The following is a 21,499-nucleotide window of genomic DNA, read 5'->3' on the forward strand; positions in this document are numbered from 1 at the left end:
TAATTTTGAGAGTCTGGGGCCCTTTGATGCGCGATATGTCTTTAGTAGCTGTGCTTTTATCTCCTCAGTAGCTCAAAGGGGATGACAAATGGTGCTACAGCCTGGTGGACGTTCTGTACTCCTCTTTCTGATATCTGAATGAAGCCAAGCCAGAGGCTGGTTATCAGAACCACAGACTGTTGAGTGAGAACAGAGTTAGGCTTACAGGTTCCAGAGCAAACACTGGATGGGCCTGTGGGGAAGCCTGTCCATTATGGAGCCTGAAAAGGAACAAGTGGCCAGATGGCCAGATGCTGAAGGGTGTTCTAGGCCCAAACAGGAAATGTACTTAGAGGAAAGTTACAGTAACTTAACCAGCTCTGTGGTCAGAAGGGAGGTGTTTTGTGCCAGGGCAACTAGTTTCACCTTTTCACTTTGCTCACAAACATCATAGGGAAAGATGGCTGAAAGGAAAAAGCTTTCATTTTCTTTGGTTCCTACCTAACATGTTAAATTCTGTTCAGTCAGAATCTTAAAAAAAGGAAACAATACGATTAAGATCTTATAACCTGATTTTTTTTTTCAACTGCAAAAGAAACTCTGGCTGTGATGCGCATAAATGGAAGGCTATATAAAGTTCTGGAGGAAATCATATTGTCAGCTCAACACGTGTCTTTCTAATTGCTTCTTTAGCTTCCCATGCAAACTTTGCGCACTGCTACAGACTCCACGAGCCTCTATATGCCGTTTTATTTGTGAATGGTGCCCAGGATACAGAAAAGGAAAGATGGAATATTGTAAAACAAATGTAATTCACAAAAGCCCCAAAGTTAAGGATTTACCCAGTGAGGGTTGGACTGAAAATTGACTTTGTGTGTTGCACACTTGGACAAGCTGAAAGAGCTTCAATGGTATAATTACTGCGTGTGCATTGGAATTAATTTTTAAGAGGCATTTCGTGTGAACCTATAGTTTGTGGACCTTAATTGGGATCTGTCTATGACCTTCAGGAGGTATTTCAAATTGTTAGCAAAATGTTTTGTGTATACTCATCTCCCCTCAATTTTAGGGAATAGGTTCCAAGTCCCCTAGGGGATGTCTGAAATCTCAGGACCAAATCTTTCAAATTAATACCTTTTATTTCCAACTAACACTTACGCACTGTTGCTATAACTTTTGTAGGCTGAGGTGCAACAGCAAAACTAGCATGAGTTTATTTTTCCTTCTTCACAATTTTATGAACAGACAATTCATTCCTACTCTGCATTTCAGTAACATCAGTGTATGATTTTCTTCCCTTATTAAGTAGAGAACTCTCATTTAAAGGAAGCAATCTACAGCTTCTCTTTGGCATATTCAGGTTGCCAGAATCAGTGCTGTTGCACTTTGGGACATTGTTTGCCCAAACAGTCAAATACCTCAGTAGTTGATCTGATAACCCAAAGGACAACTCTGTGACTTAATAGGCAGGTAGTACATACACTCCAGATATCTGGACAAAGGAATGACTCGCTCCAGGTGGGACAGAATAAGATTTCATCATACAGTAGCATCAGGATACAAATTTAAAACTTATAAATTGCTTATTTCTGGAATTTTCCATTTAATATATTTGGACCATGGTTGACTGTCGTAACTGAAACCTCAGAAGGCAAAATCACAGATGAGAGCTGCTGTATGTGTGGTAAAAAATTAGATGCAAAAACAGCTATGAAATATACTTTCTTTAAATAAGAACATGAAATCAATGCAATCTTATTGAATGAGCAAATTTGTTTTTCTATTTATTTGTGATTTAAAACATTACTCCTACATTCCTAAATAGATACTTTAGTTCTTCAGTTGTTTCTGTGACCTTGTTTAAAAAGTCATTTGCTTTTTTTGCTTTCAGTTGCCTTTTCTATAAAATAAGGTATTGGTGTAAATCATCTCTAAGTTTCCTTCTGCTTAGTTCCCCCAACCCACACACAGGTGGGATTCCATCAAAATGGTGGAGAAAATGAAATTTATCTTGGTCCAATCTTCTTGCCATTCCATTCACTCCCTATTCACTGAGACACTTGGTACCATCTTCTTGACAAGTTCTATAGGTTAGAGTATGTCATGAGGCATGAGCTCAGGTCTCAAGTCATTTGTCCTGAAACCTGCGCAATTCATGGACTTCTTTGACATCACTTCCCCAACTGTTAAATGGGCATAAGGAGGATTGTCTATCTATTTACTTCACAAGTTCATAAGAACTGCAGATGAAATAAAATCAGAGGAAGCATTTTATAGCCCCATGAATGTAGGCCATAGTTACTCATTTAAGCCAATGTATTTCTAACATTATATTTTTGGCTTCATCTTCTTCAGAAATGCAAACATTAATTGAACTGACAAGGAGTGTCCTTTTAGGGTCGGGGGCTTTGATGCTAGGAACCACACCTTAGAGGTGGCTATCCATTCCACCTGTGCAGAGAGTTGACCTGGTTACTAAATATAGTAATTGACCTACTTACAATAGGCAAAGGTTTTTTTTTTTTTTTTGATAACCAAGTCCCCCCCCCCACTTCCACACGGTTCTCATGGAAGCCCAAGCAATTTTCAACCTTCCAGAAGTTGTCTATGTCACAAGAACAACAGATTATCTGTGAGAAATCTTTTAGCTCTCACTGCCTTGCTCACAAGCAGAAGATAAGTACCTTCTCACCTCCGATCTTCATCTTTATGTTGCCTGTTGTCAAGCAGGAGCTGTGAGGGAAAGAAGTTTGAGGTTACTGCTTCCTGTCTCCACACCTTTAGCTGGGTAAGCTGCTAGGAAAGGCTTTGAAAAGCAAAGCACTAACTCATCATCAAAACAACTTGTCAATTCAGTTACAGAAGTGTCAGTCAAGCCAACATTTTGATGCCAGAAGCAAATACAAATTGATTAGTTGATAATATTTCTCTTTTAACATAGTAGATTTGACCCACATGGAGTTTGCCTGAAAAAGGTCTGAGTTTTCTAACACAAAAGCATGCTAAGAGGGGTGTTTTCCATTGCTATCATGATCCAGAAAGTAGATAAGAATTAGAAGTTAGTATGGGGAAGCTATTTATTTTCTAGTTTCTTCTGAGCCTAGATAGGTCCTTAAATTTTATAATATGACCTTGAATTATTTGAAGTACTATGGATTCCCAGAAACTCAGAGAATAAAAATACATATCCTGGTCAAATATCAATTGTTTAGTTGCCTTGTTTTATCTGTGTCTTTATATTCCACTCCCATAGAGTGAAGGGTATATATTTTCACACATGCTCCATTTTAAGAGAAAATAAGAGGAATCAGAGTTATTGTGTCTACTGGAATTCATAATAATCACACCTATTCAATATCACTTAAAGTAACTGGTTTTCACCAAACATTAATCTCTTTCATTCAGATATATCCTCCAAAGCAGATATAGATTTTGAGGTCCTATGCTATAGTTTCTTACTTAATCTTTTCTGAATTATTGATAAAAAATAATTGGGATCAAGTGCTAAAAGGATATAAATAGTGAAAAACAAGAAGTTTATCAACCCAACCTGAACTCTAAATTAGCTATCAGCTACAGATAACATAGATAAGTAAACTATTTCAAGTTCAGTACCTATGTATAAAGTCAACTAATTTAAAAATGATCTGTGTTGACACAGAAGAGAGAGGAAAGTAAATATTGACAGATAAATTAGATATATCCTTTACATCATCAAATGCCCTTATAACCAATAGTTTTCAAATACTTTCCTAACAAAATCTTAGCAGAAAGAGTCACAAAATTAAATACTTTCCCCTTCTCATTCAGTTGCTGGATATTCCAACCACCAAGATGATATTGAATATGTAATGGCCAGCTTCACTAAAGGAGTCCTGAATTTCTCCTAAGAAAGTTATAAATTTGTTATTCTGAGGCCTAATAGGCTTAGGAGAAATCTGGTCCATTTCAACAATGCTTAAGTTTGAATTTGGAGGCCCAATGATGGACAGAAGGTAATGCTATCTTTCAGTTACTTCACTCCAATATGCATTGTGAAGGAAAATAGTTTCAGGAGAGAAAGATTGCTGCTTCTCTCTTCTAAGAATCAGCAAACACTGTAATAAACTCCAGAAAGTCAACTGTGTTCCCAGTAATCTCTGAATTAGTTCATATTTTCTTTGCAATGATCCCCAAAGGTGGAGGAATTTTTTTTTTTCATATCTCAGATTTCCAAATTTCACTTCACTTTCTGACCAACTATTCTGGTGACATAATGAAGAAGAGATGAATAAAGGAGAGATGTAGGCAAAAGGAAAATAATTGCTGCTGGTTGTCTGTGTTGTCTAAGGAAGTCATTTTTAACTCCTTTTCTCTTACCACTCTTAGGTCAATGTCAAGTTTTGCAAATGTTAGCCTGTAATTATTTCTTAACTTCATCCACTTCTTTCAAACCATATGGAAATATAGTCCCTTTCACCTCTTGCCTAGACTACGACTGTAACCTAAATGGACTCCACAGTTTTACTCTTGTATCCTCCAAATTCATGTGCCCTATCCTTGCTAAAGTGATCTATATAAAATGAAAAGTTGTGAGCATTCATTCACTTTTCTGCTTAAAAACCTTCAGTAAGTTCCCATTACTGCAGGAGAGGGCCCAAGCTCTCTAACATGGTGAACTCTAGTTGCTTTGCCAATCTTGTCTTTTACAACCCAAGATCCAGCAAAACTGAGGTAGCTATAATTCCCTACATCTGCTATGCCCATTCTCACCTCCTTATGATCTTTGCGTAGACTGCTCTCTTTTCCTCTTTGTCTTATCTTCCCCACAGTTCCCTAACTCACCTTCAACCTCAACACACACTCTTCCACTTTATGCCAACCCCCATACAAGGCACATCTTAGCCACGATAGGTTGGTAAACTTTTGTCAAACAAATATATACATCATCCTTCACCTCTCAGGCCAGTCAGTGGTCATCTTCTCTAGAGATCCTCAGTCACCCCCAGAAACTGCAGATCATTATGCCACTATTTTAAAATTAGCTATCTGTTTGTACATCTTTCTTCCCCTCCAGATTGTGAGCTACCCAAGAAGTTTCTTTTTGGGGAATGAATTTTTATCTCCTGTGTGTGTCTTGGGAAGATGTCACACCCTGAATTAGACAAGAAACACTAAGCAAACTGGAATCTGCATGGCAAAGCTTTCCCTTTTTTCTCCCCCTCGCTCCCTCTCTGCACCTCATTGTTGGGTGTTGGAATGAGGAAGCCAAACTGGGTAACCATCTGGGGTTTCTCTCTAGCCTCACTCAGTTTCCCTGCCCACAGCTCCATTTTATTTTTTTTATTCCTACAAAGAAGTCCTGTTCTCATCTTTTCCCTATGTCTGCTGTCACAGGGAGATCAGAAGAAATCTGAAGACCCATTAAAACAGAATCCAAATAGTTAGCAACACAAACACTTTCCAGAGGGTTAGTAAACAAAAAGACAAATGCCTAATTGTACTCTCTCAAAAGGAGGGAATACACTGCCATTTTGAGCCCTTCCAATCAGAACTGGCCCAAAGATTCCTTCTAGGTAAACAAAGAAAAAAGCCCAATGAAGAAAAACAAAGAAACAAGTTGGATTTTTCAGACTGAGGCAGAACTTTTAAGATTACTCATGTGTTTACTTTGCAGTGCTTTTACAGAGTATTTGTTGAATGAATGGTACGGGAAGCTGAAGGTGTTTAGACACTGGTTTCCAACAAGGATTTAATAAAATGGTAGTGAGACTCCCCTGAGGATAGGAATAATATAGCGAGATCAGCATCTCTCAACAATTATCTAATGAGATCCTACTAGTCTTACCGTGTTCTGTGAAGAAGGGTAACATGGTCCTTGCTGTCAAAAGCTTGGAAACCAGGGCCTACAGGAAATTCACATGGATCAGAAAAAGCTATTAAACAGAAACATATGAAAAAAGAAAGTGTTCAAAAGATGAAAACCTGTCCCAATGGCATAGGAGCGATACAGTGATTGTCTTGATACCTGAGAAGGAAATGGTACTGTCCTCCATGGAGTCAGCGGATAAAGTAGGGAAGATCATCCTCACCGTGTGTTTCTGGGATGTTGACTTAAAGGGTTTGGCTAATTAGGAGGGTTTTGATTTGAGAAAATGAAATTGGAAAAGCCTGTGGAGACCTGCGAATTTGAGGATAAGAAGTTTCCATCTGTGAGCCTAGTGCTTCTCAAACTTGACTGCAATTTAGAATCACCTGAGATACTTTAAAATGCTGATGCCATGGTTTTATACCTAGAGATGCTGATTTAATTGTCCTGGCAATCAGGGATTTTAACATTTCTCCAATGATTCTCTTAGGTAGTCAGCTTGAAAAATCTGTTTGGCCATAGTGGTTTTCAATCCCAACTGAATGTTAGAATCCATGGCGAGGGGGACTTTAAAGACAATACCAAAGACAACACAGAGAATGGGAGACAACATTTGCAAATCACAGAGTATCTGATAAGGAACTTGTTTCAAAAATATAAAATAACTCTGATAATTCAGCAATAAAAAAACAAACCCATTAATAAGTGGGCAAATGATCTGAATAGACATGTATTTAAACAAGGTATTACAAATGGCTAACAAGCACATGAAAATATGCTCCACATCATTAGCCATGAGAGAAATGCAAACGAAATCATGATGAGGTACTACTTCACACACAGTAGGATGACTGTCATAGAAAAGAGGGACAACAAGTGTTAGAGAGGGTGCAGAGAAACTGGAGCCTATACGCTTTGCCAGTGGGAATGTGAAATGGTGTAGTTGCTTGGAAAACAATTTGGCAAGTCCTCAAAGGGTTAAGTATAGACTTACAATATGATCCAGCAATTCCACCCTTGGTATATACCTAAGAGAATTGAAAACATACCCATATTAAAAGAATATGTCTGCACAAATGTTCACAGTAGTGTTATTCATAATAGCCAAAAAGTTGGGCTGGAAATGTGGCTCAGTGGCAGAGTGCTTGCCTAGCATGCATGAGGCCCTAAATTCAATCCCTAGTGTGTATACACACACACACACATACACACACACACACACACAAACACACATACGAAAAAACAAAATGTATGAAAATTTGTGGCTAAGATTCCACTGTGTATATATATATACTGTATATATAGAATCTTAGCCATAAAATTAATGAAATTCTGATACATTTTACAACCTGGGAGAATCTTGAAAGCATGCTAAGTGAAAGAAACCAGATATAAAAGACTACATATTATATGATTTCATTGATGTGAAATGTGCTCAACAGGCAAATACGTAGGGACAGAAAGTAGATTAGTGAAGAAAATTAGTGGTTGCCAGAGGTTGGAAGGAGGGAGGAATTCAGAATGATTGCTAATGAATAGGAAGTTTCTTTGGGGGATAATGAAAATATTCTGGAATCATATGGTGATCTATACACATTTTTGTGACTATCCTAAGAAACCACTGAACTGTATACTTTGAAAGGATGAATCTTATAATACAAGAATTATATCTCAAAAAAGTTGCTACCAACCACCCTAAGTCTAATAGCCCCCACTCCCCACTCTAGCCTAGACCCTATTAAATCAGAATATCTGGGAGTGGAGGGACCTAGACATAGGTTTACTTTTTAAAGTTCTGTATGCACAGCAGTATTGATAACTACATAGGAAACAAAAAGCTATTAGGCATTGGAATGACCAATAAAAAACTAAAATGTCTCAAAACTTTTAATCCCTTCACAAAAACCTGTCTCACAACTTAAAAATACATCCATTTGTGCTAATGTGTCAGACTTTAAAGCTGCTTCCAAAAATATCACTTAATCAAGAAATCAGCCCAATGCATGATTAACATCTTAGGAATTTCAACACAGATTCACAAATTCCAAGGGCATAGCTGTGATGCTCAGTGCTAACAGAAGGCCAAGTTTTGCCTTCTAGGTGAAAACATGCTCTGATGTCCCATTTACATGAGGATGAAAACATGATCAAAATGTGAACTTTAAAACTCTAGGTATAATTCTCATTCTAAGAGCTCCTGAATCTTCATCTACTTTGAGAAAGCTTTTTCAGGAGATCTGTTCATTTGGTTAATTAATACACTTTGATTTCAGGAAAAACATATTCTTATACTCCTGGTCTAAGCAAATGATTTTTTCCCCCTCTCTAGAAAACAAGATCTTGGTGAAGCAATCACCCAGGCTTGAGGTGTACAACAATGAGGTCAACCTTAGCTGCAAGTATACCTACAACCTCTTCTCAAAGGAGTTCCGGGCATCCCTTTATAAGGGTGTGGATAGTGCTGTGGAAGTCTGCGTTGTGAATGGGAATTTCTCCCATCAGCTTCAGTTTTACTCACACACAGGATTCAACTGTGATGGGAAATTGGGCAACGAAACAGTGACTTTCTATCTCCGGAATTTGTATGTTAACCAAACAGATATTTACTTCTGCAAAATTGAGGTTATGTATCCTCCTCCTTACCTAGACAATGAGAAGAGCAATGGAACTGTTATCCATGTGAAAGGTAAGATGCAACTCTATGCTCCTACCACCGTAAAGTTGTAAGTTTAAGCTATGGTCTTGAAAATGAGATAGGATCAGTGGTGAGGCTGGAGTAGTCCCCAGTGATTTAGTAAAGACAAGTCATTTTTAAAAAGTTTTCCTTTACTTTAGAAAAGATTCAAAGTTATATTTTGAATATCTTTATTCAGTGACATGGAGTGGGAGAGTGAGTGATGAAGTTATAGGCCATGGGAACATGAAGATTATTCTCAATTTGAGTGGGTCATGACAGAATAAAAATTTTGCTATTAAAATATAAGTCTAAATGAACTCCAAGAAGCAGCTGGGCCTAATGGATCAGAACTAAGGAAGAATGGGTTATAATTCAAACTAATCATCTTTCTACTCCACAGTCTTCCTCTGTTAAGTACTTTTTTCATTTTCCAAAACATACAAAGGATGCTGGGCTAGAAACCAGGGGATATAAAATTTGCTATTAATTAACTCTGTGATCTTGATAAGTTGCCATACTTTTTCAATGCCCAAAACTTAATATTATTAAACAGTATTCATGAATTAGTGGAAATAAGTCTAATGATCTGATGTTGAGATTATGTTCTCTCCAAATATTGGGTAGAACACCCCCCAACTCAGAAGAATACAGTTTATTGGTATCAACACATAAAAATGAGAGTGGCTAGATAAAAAAAAATTTTTTGGTAGTCTTTGTGGATACACTATTTCCTTTCGGTAGAACAATAATTTAAAAATGTATGCTCAGTTTGATATTTAATACTAACATAATTCCAATAAATATTTTTTCTCCTATGCTAAACAGAGGTATGCTAGAGAAAAATCAAATATTAAACAAGAAAAGAACAATTAACTTAATTTGGGAGAATAATTTTGTGTTCTTGAAAAATAGAGGCAATCAATGTGAGAATGTTTGGCTTGCTGAATTCCATTCAGATATCTAATTTCTATGATGTCCAGGCTGAATAGTTTGGTTGGGTCAAGTTAAAGCTTAAGAAAATATGCTTTAACTTGACCCAACCAAACTATTGGTTTGAAGTGAAGAGCAAATGTTTTTCTTATGTAAATGATATTCTACTTTAGGATAGTACTTCTCACACACACACACACACACTTATGCACATAGTATATCATTTCTAGCAGAAATGGAAAGGACACCAGTGATCCTTAATAATCTTCAGATCTACTTGCGTATTATAAATATGAGTAGGTTTAGGGTAAACAAACAAACAAACAAACAAAAAACCCATTCCTGGGCCCAACTTTGAGAGTCTGATGTAATTGGAATGAATTGAGGAAGGGGTGTTAGATATTGTTATATTTTCAGACTTTCTCAGACAATCCTAATGTGCATCTCCGATTAAAAAATCAATACACTAGATAGTTTTTGTTGTTCTTTCCAATTCTAATTGTCTCCAATTTTGACTAGAACTCTACACATTCCTTCCCATGTTTGGATACCTGATGTTTTTAAAGTGACTTTTTCACCACAACATAAGCTGTTAGAGTTGAAGCTAGACATTTATCTTTGTATTACCAGCCCAGATTTTTGCCATACTAGATTGATAATTTTCTTAAGGTTTGAAAACATGTATATTATTTAACTTATTCCAAAAATATAGCTTAGCATCTGGATAAACTGGCTTCTTGTGGGGGTAGGGTATGGAATTGGATTAAGACCATTGGAAGTCACTATTTTGAATCACAAAGTGAGTTCAACAAAATCATGTGAATGCAGTTGTACCAGTGTACTACCCTAACTTCAATCTTGAAAATGGACCATTCTGGTGAGTGGTGAGGTTGGATAAATCCCAAAGATGAAGTCTACACATTCTAAGCTCATGATGTTTTGCTTATTTTTCTCTTTCGCATTCTTCTCTAATATTCAGAAGAAAGGAAATATACTCAACTGCTATTCCTGTATCATTTAATCCACTCTATTCTATTTTTCAGAGAAGAATATTTGTCCTGATGTCCAATCGCCTGAGTCTCCTAAGCCCTTTTGGACACTGGTGGTGCTTAGCGGAGTCCTGGGTATCTATAGCTTGCTATCAACAATGCTCCTTTGTTATTTATGGGTAAGAGATGCTGGGCTGCTTTTATGGAACTTTTCTTTTTTTTTATTGTTGGTTGTTCAAAACATTACATAGTTCTTGATATTGGAACTTTTCTACTACACATGCAATCTGAACATATTAAGAATTTTGCCTATGTGATTTATTTTCTGTTAACCATGTGATTATTATAATTTTCTTTTCCCGCTAGGCTTACATAGGTTCTCTTTTCATCTTGTTCAACTTTATCTTTTATTTTCCAGAAGGCACTGTGTAGGTGGCCAGGTAGAATAAGAAACCAAATGGGCAAATAGGGGTGGGGTGGGATTAGCAACAGTTATCTTTCTTTTTCCCAGTTTGCAATTTAATTGTGACACACACAACAGCTTTAACATATATAAGGTTCAAAAATCTAGACAACTCAGGAAATTAGGCAACTGAAGCAAAGGGAGAGCTTTGGTTCAGGTTTAAAAACCATGAGAAACTTGGCTACTGAAATTGTGTATTCAAACCTAGAAGAAACTAGGTCTGTTTATCTGAGTCATATTTTTTTGTCTCCTCTGAAGCAGTTGAATGGTGTGAGGCCAAGCATGGGGTTGTCATTATGAAACTACAATGGGAGTCAGACTTTTCTGAGCTCTCACCACTGAATTGGATCAATTTTTGCAAAGGCTCAGGTGATGAACTTGGTATATTGTTCTTTACCTTCTTCAATGTTGAATTTTTGGCCCAGGTTTGAACACATTTTAATGAACATATCCACCATTGAGAAGGGACCTCCTTAACAAGGATCTCTTCCTTAGACACCTTCTTATTACAGATGCCTCAGGTATTGATTTTGTGTGGTTTTCACATATTTTTCTAGAAGTTAAATGCATATATGAGCCATTTATTCAATGAGAAATGCAGGCCTCTCTAGGATAAAGGACCGTTTCTCTTGTTATTCTCAGTTTATCTGGTATTAAGTACATTTAATGCTTGATGAATGCTTACTGGGTTATTAGATATTGGGATAAATGAATAATCCTTATAAAGGCCAAATTAAGGACTTAAATAAGCCTACCTAACATGTGATACTCATCTCTGAGGCATAATCCATTGGTTTAATTAAGCCACAGATGGTCTGTGATTTCTAGAAGCCAGGCCACATGGAATCTATTTACTTTTCCTTGGTGTGGGGATGGAAGGTCTTGCATTCAGAGTTAGGCTCTTCTTCATCCAGTCTTAGAGCCTTTTAAACTCATGTTGGTCTCTAGTCAAAGTTGGCCCATCAATTATTCTCCAAGCATTCCTCACAGTTCAGAAGACCCTAGGGGACAGATGAACATTCATCAAGCTGCCTATGGCCTGATCTGTACCTTCTGCAGGGCAGGGGACAAAGTTGCTGCTTGTTCCTGGGAATTCTTTGTACCAGATACCATTTTGGGAATTGGCCTGGCTTGCCTTTTGCAACTTGCTCTATCCTGATGGGGTGAGGGGGAGGGAGTTTTAATATAGTAAACTATTGCCTAAATTCTGCCTCTGATGTTAGTCAAGTATTTTCATCTTTCCAGATCATGGGGTCTTTATCCCAGGTATCTTCCAATTTTAATCCTCTGTGGTGATTGCCAATGATTTTGGAATTTTTAGAATTCTTAGTTCTTTTTTTTTTCTGAATTCCTGGCCATTGACTTTTAGGTCCACTGTATGGCTTTCCAATTCTTTCATTGGGAATCTCAACTTCCTAACTTAAAGGCCAGGCACACCCCTCCAGGAAAGGCCTCCCTAAGACATGCTGACCTAGCTCAAAGTAATTTACTAATTTACTAATTTGGCCCTAACTTTTTAGGACCAAAAGGGTACTGTTCATCTTTTAGACCTTATTGTAAATATGCATTAGACTGTCAGTTACTAAAATGAGGCACTAATTTGTTGAGTGACTGGAATCACCCAAAAGAACAAATATAGCTTCTCATTTTCAGTGAGTTTAAACATCTCGCTTTCAGCTCAGACATAGCATAGATGCTCTGGGTTTTTCTTGGGTAAAACTACTAATTTACAGCGGGGTTCATCTTATTTGTCTTGAAAAAACATACTTTGTCTTGCTCTATCTCACAAGCTCCCTGTGGATTGGACAGTCTTAGTGCTTGGCATTCCTTGTGGTCTCTTGTAGTCAAATCAAATTTTCCAGTAAAAATCCTTTATTATCATCTCAAACCTAGGTCCTTGGATTCTCTGATCATAGAGTGTAAATCAAAATATACCTCTGCTTAATAGAATAACTTGGCATTTTTACCAGGATCAAGTCTTTTCTTGTTACTGCTGTTTAAGCAACCAGCTAGGCATGGAGGCCATCAGGAAACTGGAAATTGATCCATTTCCTGGTTGATTTTCTGGGATCCTATTTTTGGCTGGTCCTATAGTAGACCTTGGTGAAAGTTTCTGTTTTCTGGAACTTCCTGAGGTCCCTTGATGTGCTACTGTAGGCAGTTCTAGGCTGAGTGGGTTTTGGGGAGCAGCTGTAGATTCTATCTCTGTTCTTGACTTGATGTTGACACTTGAGTAAATAAAAAGCTTCTCTTGGTCAGGCTGCCATGGGCCAGCACCTGTTGCTCTCATTCAATTCTCCATTCATGCAGCTGAGCTGGGTAAACCTGTTCCTTTTCCTAAAGAGGCTTTTTAAAAACAAATAGACAAACAAACAAAAAAACACATGTCCTTTCTACTGTGGACCATAATGTGGAGAACACGAATAGCATGTGTACAGATAATATCTGCCTTTAAGTCCAGTAAATTCTTTTTTTAAAAATATTTTATTAGTTATTGATGGACCTTTATTTATTTATATGTGGTGCTGAGAATTGATCCCAGTGCCTCACACATGCTAGGCAAGCACTCTACCACTGAGCCACAACCCCAGCCCCACAGTAAATTCTTGAAGACTGATTCTTTGAATAGATTGCTTTACACATGCCCTATGTGTTGCTGCTCCTCCCAGAAAACAGGTGGATAAGGCAGAGGTGGAGGGAAGGGCGAAGGGCAAAGAGCAAGTGATCCTGAAATGAGACATCTTTCATAGACATTAGTTAAGGGGTGGAATCGATGCCACAAACACACAGACACATTAGGTGGGTCCCTTGGTCATGTGCTAGATGCACATGGGCACTGTGGGTTCTGGATAGTATTCCCATCCACGTGCCTGTCATTCCCATCCTGCTGTTGTGTTTAGAGTCAGGATGACATTAACTAAATCCACTATTTGGTGATTGTTTGAGGGTAAGGATGGGAACCAGATGCAGTAGATCTTACATTATTTTTGTGTGAACTCTGGAGTACCTCAGAAGACATCTTTATTATTGGGGTTCCCTCTACTGTCTATAGTTTTGGTCAGGTGTCAGAGACAAGGGGGGTCACTTGGGAGTTCAGCAAAGGTTTTGGAGTAAGCATGAAAAATGCTTCCTAGGTATCAGAAGCAGTAGCCTTCTATATTTATTTGGATGCCAACATTTCCTTGATCTCGCCACTGCCCTGCTGTAACTCTATGAACAGAGTTCTAGTCTTTTATTTCTAGTAAGGATGTAGAAGTAAGTGATATTGAAGAGCAACATCATTCAGATGCTTGGCTTCCATGTGTATCTCTGTCCGAACGAATCTCCCTATTATGTATGTATTATGTTCTTCTCTCTTCTTAGATCCAGCCAGATAGCTCATCCATTATCTCAAATCTAAAATAGCCAGAGCTGAATTTATAACCTTCTTTTCCCAATCTACTTCTCCTATTGTCTTGCTTTATATCTATGGGGGTCAACTAGGCTCAAGTCATCATCACCTTTGGGTTTGAGTAAGGAGGAGTCAAGCAGTTTAATAATATTCTTTCTTATTTGATGATATATTTTATATCCATTACTTTCTGTCATTCCATTTTTTTTTCATGATCAGACTTTTTAGGTCAGGATTTTCCAGTCTTGGCACTAGGGATGTTTTGTGCAAGATAATTCCTTATTGGCTGCCCTGTACAGGATGTTTAGCAGCATCTCTGGGATCTACTCACTAGATGCCAGTAGTGTCCCTTTCCATTGTGACAATCAAAAACATCTTCACACTTTTCCAAATGTTTCCTGGGACAGATGATAAGGGAGCGCAAGACATCAAGGATAAGGCCTAGGAGGTCTGGCTTGGGCAACTGTCATTTACTGATATGAGAAACACTGGGAGAGAGAGAGATTTTGAGGGAAGATCTTGAGTTTTATTTTGAACAGGTTGAGTGTAGAGTGCCCTTGGGGTCTAGTCCTAAGGTGCCAGATGCAGCTGGAATGTGAATGAGATTGCCTAGGGAGAGAGGATAGAGGGAATAGAGAAGGTCAAGGATCAATCAGTGAGAAATTCTAACATTGAATGGCAAAAGAAGCACAGAAGGAGTGACCAGTAAGGTAGGATGGATACCAGGATGTCACAGAAGACAAAGAGGAGGTGTTTCAAAAAGGAGAAAGCTATCAACAGTACAGTCATCTTTGGTGTCCATATGGAATTGGTTCCAGAACACCCTCAAATATAAAAATCCATGGATGCTCAAATCCCTTATATAAAATAGAATGATATTTGCATATAACTTATGCACATCTTCCTGTGTACTTTAAATACTCTCTAGACTTATAATACCTGAAACAATGTAAATGCTCTGTATATAGTTGTGTGGTTTAAGGAAGAATGAAAAAAATTCTTTAATTAAAAAAAATTATTCAAAAATATTTAAAATAATGTTTTATATATATATATATATATATATATATATATATATATATATATTTAGTTGCAGGTGGACACAATAGCTTTATTTTATTTTTATATGGTCCTGAGGATCAAACCCAGTGCCTCATGTGTGCTAGGCAAGCACTCTACCACTGAGCTACAACCCCAGCCCTAAAAATAATATTTCTAAAAATTATTTAGAATTTTAAAAATTAAAAAAGTTTTAATTTTTTTAAGAAAAAAATTATTTAAAAATATTTTCCATCTGTGTTTTGTTGAATCCATGGATGGAGAACCCAGGGATTCGGAGGGCTGTGTAGGCTGGTGCTGAGAGTTGAAGAGGATGAGGGCTGAACATGTTAGTTGCACTTAGTAATGTGGAGAGCAGTGTTTTTGAAATCTTTCTCTAGCATTCCATGCCCCTGCAACAAGGAAGTTGTGAAGGGGTCAGGGAGGAGAGCACGGAAATGAGATCAGGACTGAAGTCATTTACTTATGTGCTTATTCAGGTATCTTTTCATTCATGTCCAGTGTATCTACTTATGCATCACCTTGTGTGCCAGGAAATAGGCATTCTTTTTCCATAATAGAGAATTATGAATTCAGAAATCCAGATGTTTTTCTAATTTTAGAATACCTATGGGGCTTTGGTCAAAACTGTACATTTTATCATTGTATTGATATACAAATGATGGTCCTCACCCTGGGACAAAAATTTTGCTGAGATTCATGGTGCATGTAACTCTTGCTTCAGGTTCAGGATCCTTCCTTTTCCCCTCAGCCCGGGTAGGAGTTCCTCCTGAGGAAGATGAGCCCTGGGAAAAGAAATGGGTAACCCGATTGTCTTTACAGAAATACAGGCACATAAAAGTGCAGGAATGTAACTAGTTATCCAGAACTGTAAATCTCCATTAATTTGGACTTCACTGTTATCCTTTTTGGTTGATTATGAAAATATGGCTTGTTAAGCAAATGACTAATGTAAAAAGATTACAATGGTAATTCTTTTTTTTTAATTTTTTATTTTTTTTATTGGTTGTTCACAACATTACAAAGCTCTTGACATATCATATTTCATACATTAGATTGAAGTGGGTTATGAACTCCCAATTTTACCCCAAATGCAGATTGCAGAATCACGTCGGTTACACATCCACAATTTTACATAATGCCCAATTAGTAATTGTTGTATTCTGCTACCTTTCCTATCTACAATGGTAATTCTTAATCCATTCAGAGATGGATTAATTAATATCAATAGTAAATAGGTTATTTAGATATACTGTTGCACTTCAGGTCAAATGACAGCTTTAAGAGTGATATCTATATGATACATTTCTCTAAAATATTTTCTTTGATTGAGATTTTTCAAGTTAATTTAGAACAGCCAATAGTGATTTGATTAGTCTAAGTCCAAGGTGCTCAAGAAATGCTTGTGTTTAGCAAGGTCTGAATGTTAATATTCTCAATAGGTGTCTGCAAAATCTTAGAACGCCTCTCCTAATATCTCCCCCATGTCCTTCCACATTAACACTTCTTTTTCCTGCAGACGAAGCGTCAAAGAACCAGGCTTCTTCAGAGTGACTATATGAACATGACTCCCCGGAGGCCAGGGCCCACCCGCAAACACTACCAGCCCTACGCCCCAGCACGAGACTTTGCAGCCTACCGCCCCTGACAAGGACGCCTATCCAGAAGCCAGCCGGCTGGCACCCCTCCACTCACACAACATCAATGCTCTGGATAGGAAAGGACTGATTTATCATCAGCCGGCTGTCTCAAGCCCCTGTTGGGCCACCAATACCAATTTTTATTGAGATTGTGGATGAAATATCAAGATCATTTTGAGACTCAGTTAAAAAAATATCCTTTGACAGGCTAAGTCTTGCAGGGCCATGACCCACATTCAAACTTATCATGTATTTATTGACTTGGTTGAAGAGTTAGAGTAGAAAATGAAAAGTGAGTGGATTCTGTTAGCTTTTGGAATCTGCTTCCAGGCTGCTGGGCTGAGCCCGCTTCTCTTCTCAATCCCCTGCACATCTCAGTCAAGCAAAGTGTGATATCCAGGGCTATTTTAAGTGGAGAAGAAAGGCTAGAAAACATTCCCTTTTAAAGGGTGTTTAGCCCTGCACAGAACTCAACTCAAAGTAGATCAAAGACTTAGGTATTAGACCAGAGAACTTGCATCTAATAGAAGAAAAAGTAGGTCCAAATCTCCATCATGTAGGCTTAGGAACCAACTTCCTCAACAAGACTCCTAAAGTGCAAGAAGTAAAATCAAGAATCAATAAATGGGATGGTATCAAACTAAAAAGCTTCTTCACAGCAAAGGAAATAATCAAGAATGTAAAGAGAGAGCCTTCGGAAAATCTTTGCCACCTGCACCTCAGATAGAGCATTAATCTCCAGGATATACAAAGAATCAAAAAACTTAACACCAACCCCCGCCCCAAATAACCCAATCAATAATTGGGAACTGAATAGGTACTTCATTGAAGAAGAAATATGAACAGTAAACAAATATATGGAAAAATGTTCAACATCTCTAGCAACTAGAGAAATGCAAATTAAAACTACACTGAGATTCCATTTCACTCCAGTTATAATAGCAATTATCCAAAATACAAGTAATGATAAATGTTAGCGAGAATGTGGGGAAAAAGGTTCACTCATACATTGTTGATGGGACTGCAAATTGGTGCAACCACTCTGGAAAGCAGTATGGAAATTCCTCATAAAACTTGGAATGGAACCACCATTTGACTCAGTTATCCCACTCCTCGGTTTATACCTAAAGGACTCAAAATCAACATACTACAGTGATGCAGCCACATCAATGTTTATAGCAGTTCAATTCACAATAGCCAAGCTATGGAACCAGACTAGGTACCCTACAACAGATGATGAATGAATAAAGAAAATGTGGTATGTGTGTGTATGTATATATACATACACATGAAAAAATAGCTCAGCCATAAAGAATAATGAAATTATAGCATTTGCTGATAAATAAATGGAACTGGAGAATATCATGCTAGGTAAAATAAGCCAATCCCAAAAAACCAAAGGTGGAGTGTTCTCTCTGATATATGGATGCTAACACATAATAAGGGATGGGAACAGAGGAAGAGAAGTTCATTGGATTAGACAAAAGAGAATAAAGAGGGAGAAGGGATGGGAGTAGGAAAGATGGCAGAATGAACTGGACATAAATTTTCTATGTTGGTATATGAATATATGACCAGTGAAACTCCACATCATGTACAACTGCAAGAATGGGATCCTAATTGGAATAAGTTATACTCCATGTATGTATGATATGTCAAAATATACTCTACTTTCATGTATATCTAAAAGGAATAAATATATGTATGTGTATATATATATATATGTAAATAAAATAAAATGGGTGTTTAGGGTGGATATAGGTTAGTGTCTCCCACTCATGAAATGAGCCACGTAGTTTCTATTTAATACTTGTTTTCTTCTTAATTTAGAAAGATGTAGACATTGTCTTTGACAAAGTTTGAGCATTTTTAATCATTTTGACCAACAAAATTCCCTTAAAACAGCTCCAGGACTTGCTTTCTCATTCCTTCTAATGGAATTCAGTGTTAGCCTCCACAGCCTGATTTCAAAAGAATAAAATAGCATCACTGATTTTCCCATCCAGTAGAATGTGTCGGGAAATAAGGTCACTTGATTTCAAAAGTATGTGAATACTATGAAGGATTATTTGTTTAGTGGCTCATTCCAGTCAACCCCTGTATGTTTCAGCTTTGCACATTGGGTCACTTTATTATCTGCAGGGATATCTGAAATAGAATAGTGATAGAGAATTCACAGAAGAAGTTATTATACTGTGAAAAAGGAATTGAGCATTCAGTATGTATGAATGAGGACTGAGTTCCAAGGAGCTTCTTTTGAAGAAGGCAAAATAAAAGGGAATGAAGCAGTTCTTGCCTTGTGCTAAGGGGGCTGACATTGGGTAGAATTTTTCCTGAATGCATCAGACATAAAGAGCACTGGTGGGAGCTCCTCTCCAGAGACTTTGTGTGCATTAGGGCTCAGAGCTGCAAAACTCTGTGGGCTCAGCTACCTGTGTACCCTGGAGGTATATTTGAGGTACCCTTGACTTGGAAGACTATTTTGAAGTATGACTTTTGAGAGAACACCAAAGTTCTCAAGAGGCTTTGCAAGGCTTAACCCTGGAATGACCATGGATATTTTTCTGCCTTCATTTGAGTCAACTGAAATATGTCTGAGACCCTGAAGAATGTCTCTACTGTCACCTTTACAATTTCTCCAGCTCTTTGGTTTAGTTGGTTGTTAGAGGAACCTAGGTTTTAGAGGCAGAAAGACCTGGTTCAAATCCTATTACTAGTTAGACATTCTTAGGCAAGCCATTGCTCATCTAAGTCTGTAGTTCTTCAACTATTCAGTGGACACAATAATCACAAATTTCTGTTCCCATATTATAATTTCCATGAGGCTTGGCCAAATTTGACTTTGTTTTAACTGTTCTTGGTATTTGTTATCATGCCTGATAAACCATGTTAGTTCTTGTTATTTTTGCCAATAAGTTTATAAATGTTATAATTTATTGTTTTATAGATGAATTATAAAAATTAAAGTGGACAATGACCTAAGAAGGGAGGAAACATAAATCCAAATTTATGAGTTACTATAAAATTGGTTAACTTCCATCATTTTCTTGTGTCTTGGAATATTTTATATTGTCATGAAATATTGGGCATTTCTCCCCTACTTTTCTCTACATAAAGAGGTCTTTAAAAAGCTTTTTTAATGGGTAGAGGTGGGAGGATTAAGAATGTTATGAATCTAGATGAAAAATATTATATTCTGGTTGATTTTTAAATCCAAAGAAGGTCAAACTCAGCAGTAGTTGGGTAATGAAGCACTATTGAAATTATACTTGCATTTGTGCCAGCTTCCTGGCACACAGTGTTCTTTAATCCAAGTTATCATATTGTATTTGAAGAGCTGGAGAACTCTCAGAAAGGGTAATGGCACATAAATAAATGAATTTTTTTTTAAATGGAAAGATTTGATCTTTGGTAGTCAACGGTTTTGTTTTCTAACTGGAAAAGTAGGCTTACTAAAGATGAATCACACTTGAGATTTTTCTTACTCACTCTGGACAGAACCAAAGCAGAAATGTTACACAGGGAAGTCCATTTTCACTATTAGTATGAGTGAAGAATGGTTTAAAAACAGTGGTTGGAGTAATGCTTTGGCAGTTTTGGTAATTATGAAGAATAACAATATCAGTTGCTGCTATTATTGTAAGCGTCTTATAATTAATGATGCTCCTTTAATTTTTTATTGTGAACTCTCTTATTTGGGGTTGAGCATGCCAATTTAAAGAGAACACGTAATGAAGGGAAAGGAGGGAGGGTGGGGATAGAAAAGACAGTAGAATGAATCGGACATAACTTTCCTATGTTCATATATGAATATACAACCAGTGTAACTCCACATTATGTACAACCACAAGAATGGGAAGTTATACTCCATGTATGTATGATATGTCAAAATATACTCTACTGTCATGTATATCTAAAAAAAGAATAAAAAAGAGAGAGATCACATATATATTATATTCTATGTGTTGAGTGATAGAATTGCCAGACTGTCGTGTGCCTGCTTTTAAATTTGTTCTTTGATATTGTCTTCAAGGCAGAGATGCTTCACTTTGGCAATGAATCTGGAGAAAACTTGCTACTTGAAAGAGATGTGGGTAAATCCTTTTATATCTCTGTTTTAGCCTTTTTAAGGCCAGACTTTCTAATATTAGTTTCATTTCAAACAAGGTACACTTCTGATTAGTTCTCTTAACTTCTGTCACAGTTCTCATCAGCCCAATGGTTTACCTCTCTGAAATTTCAGGCTGGCCTCACCTGTGCTTTCTGTGTGGTGGGAATGCTCCAGGAGAGAGCATGAACTTCAGTCCTGAGTCTGTCAATCCCAAGGATTAACTGAGGCTCCAGTCTGCATGGCAATTTTAATGGGCATATCAGTGGCCAAATGGATGTCTGATTTTTCTTCCCAGTTTTGCCCTGCTAGATGGGAACTTTAGCAGACTTGGGGACTGATCCCACAGTGTTAAATTCGCCTACATGTTGGAGGTTGGAGATGGTGCCAATGATGGATCTAGAACCAGGATCAT

The 21,499-nt window shown here is 37.4% G+C and overlaps 1 protein-coding gene across 1 annotated transcript in view; it reads left to right on the plus strand.

Moving 5' to 3' along the window:
- Cd28 (CD28 molecule) overlaps window positions 1-19,948 on the plus strand; it is a 30,947-nt gene extending 10,999 nt beyond the window's left edge. Inside the window, exons 2-4 of the mRNA XM_078018478.1 lie at window positions 8,157-8,513; window positions 10,478-10,602; window positions 16,856-19,948. Of these exons, the coding sequence (XP_077874604.1) occupies window positions 8,157-8,513; window positions 10,478-10,602; window positions 16,856-16,984 (611 nt within the window). The 3' untranslated portion in view covers window positions 16,985-19,948. The remainder of the gene's footprint in view (window positions 1-8,156; window positions 8,514-10,477; window positions 10,603-16,855) is intronic.
- Window positions 19,949-21,499: the final 1,551 nt, after the last annotated feature.

Source organism: Ictidomys tridecemlineatus, chromosome 7 (assembly GCF_052094955.1).
Source record: "Ictidomys tridecemlineatus isolate mIctTri1 chromosome 7, mIctTri1.hap1, whole genome shotgun sequence".
In the NCBI taxonomy this organism is placed as follows: domain Eukaryota; kingdom Metazoa; phylum Chordata; class Mammalia; order Rodentia; family Sciuridae; genus Ictidomys; species Ictidomys tridecemlineatus.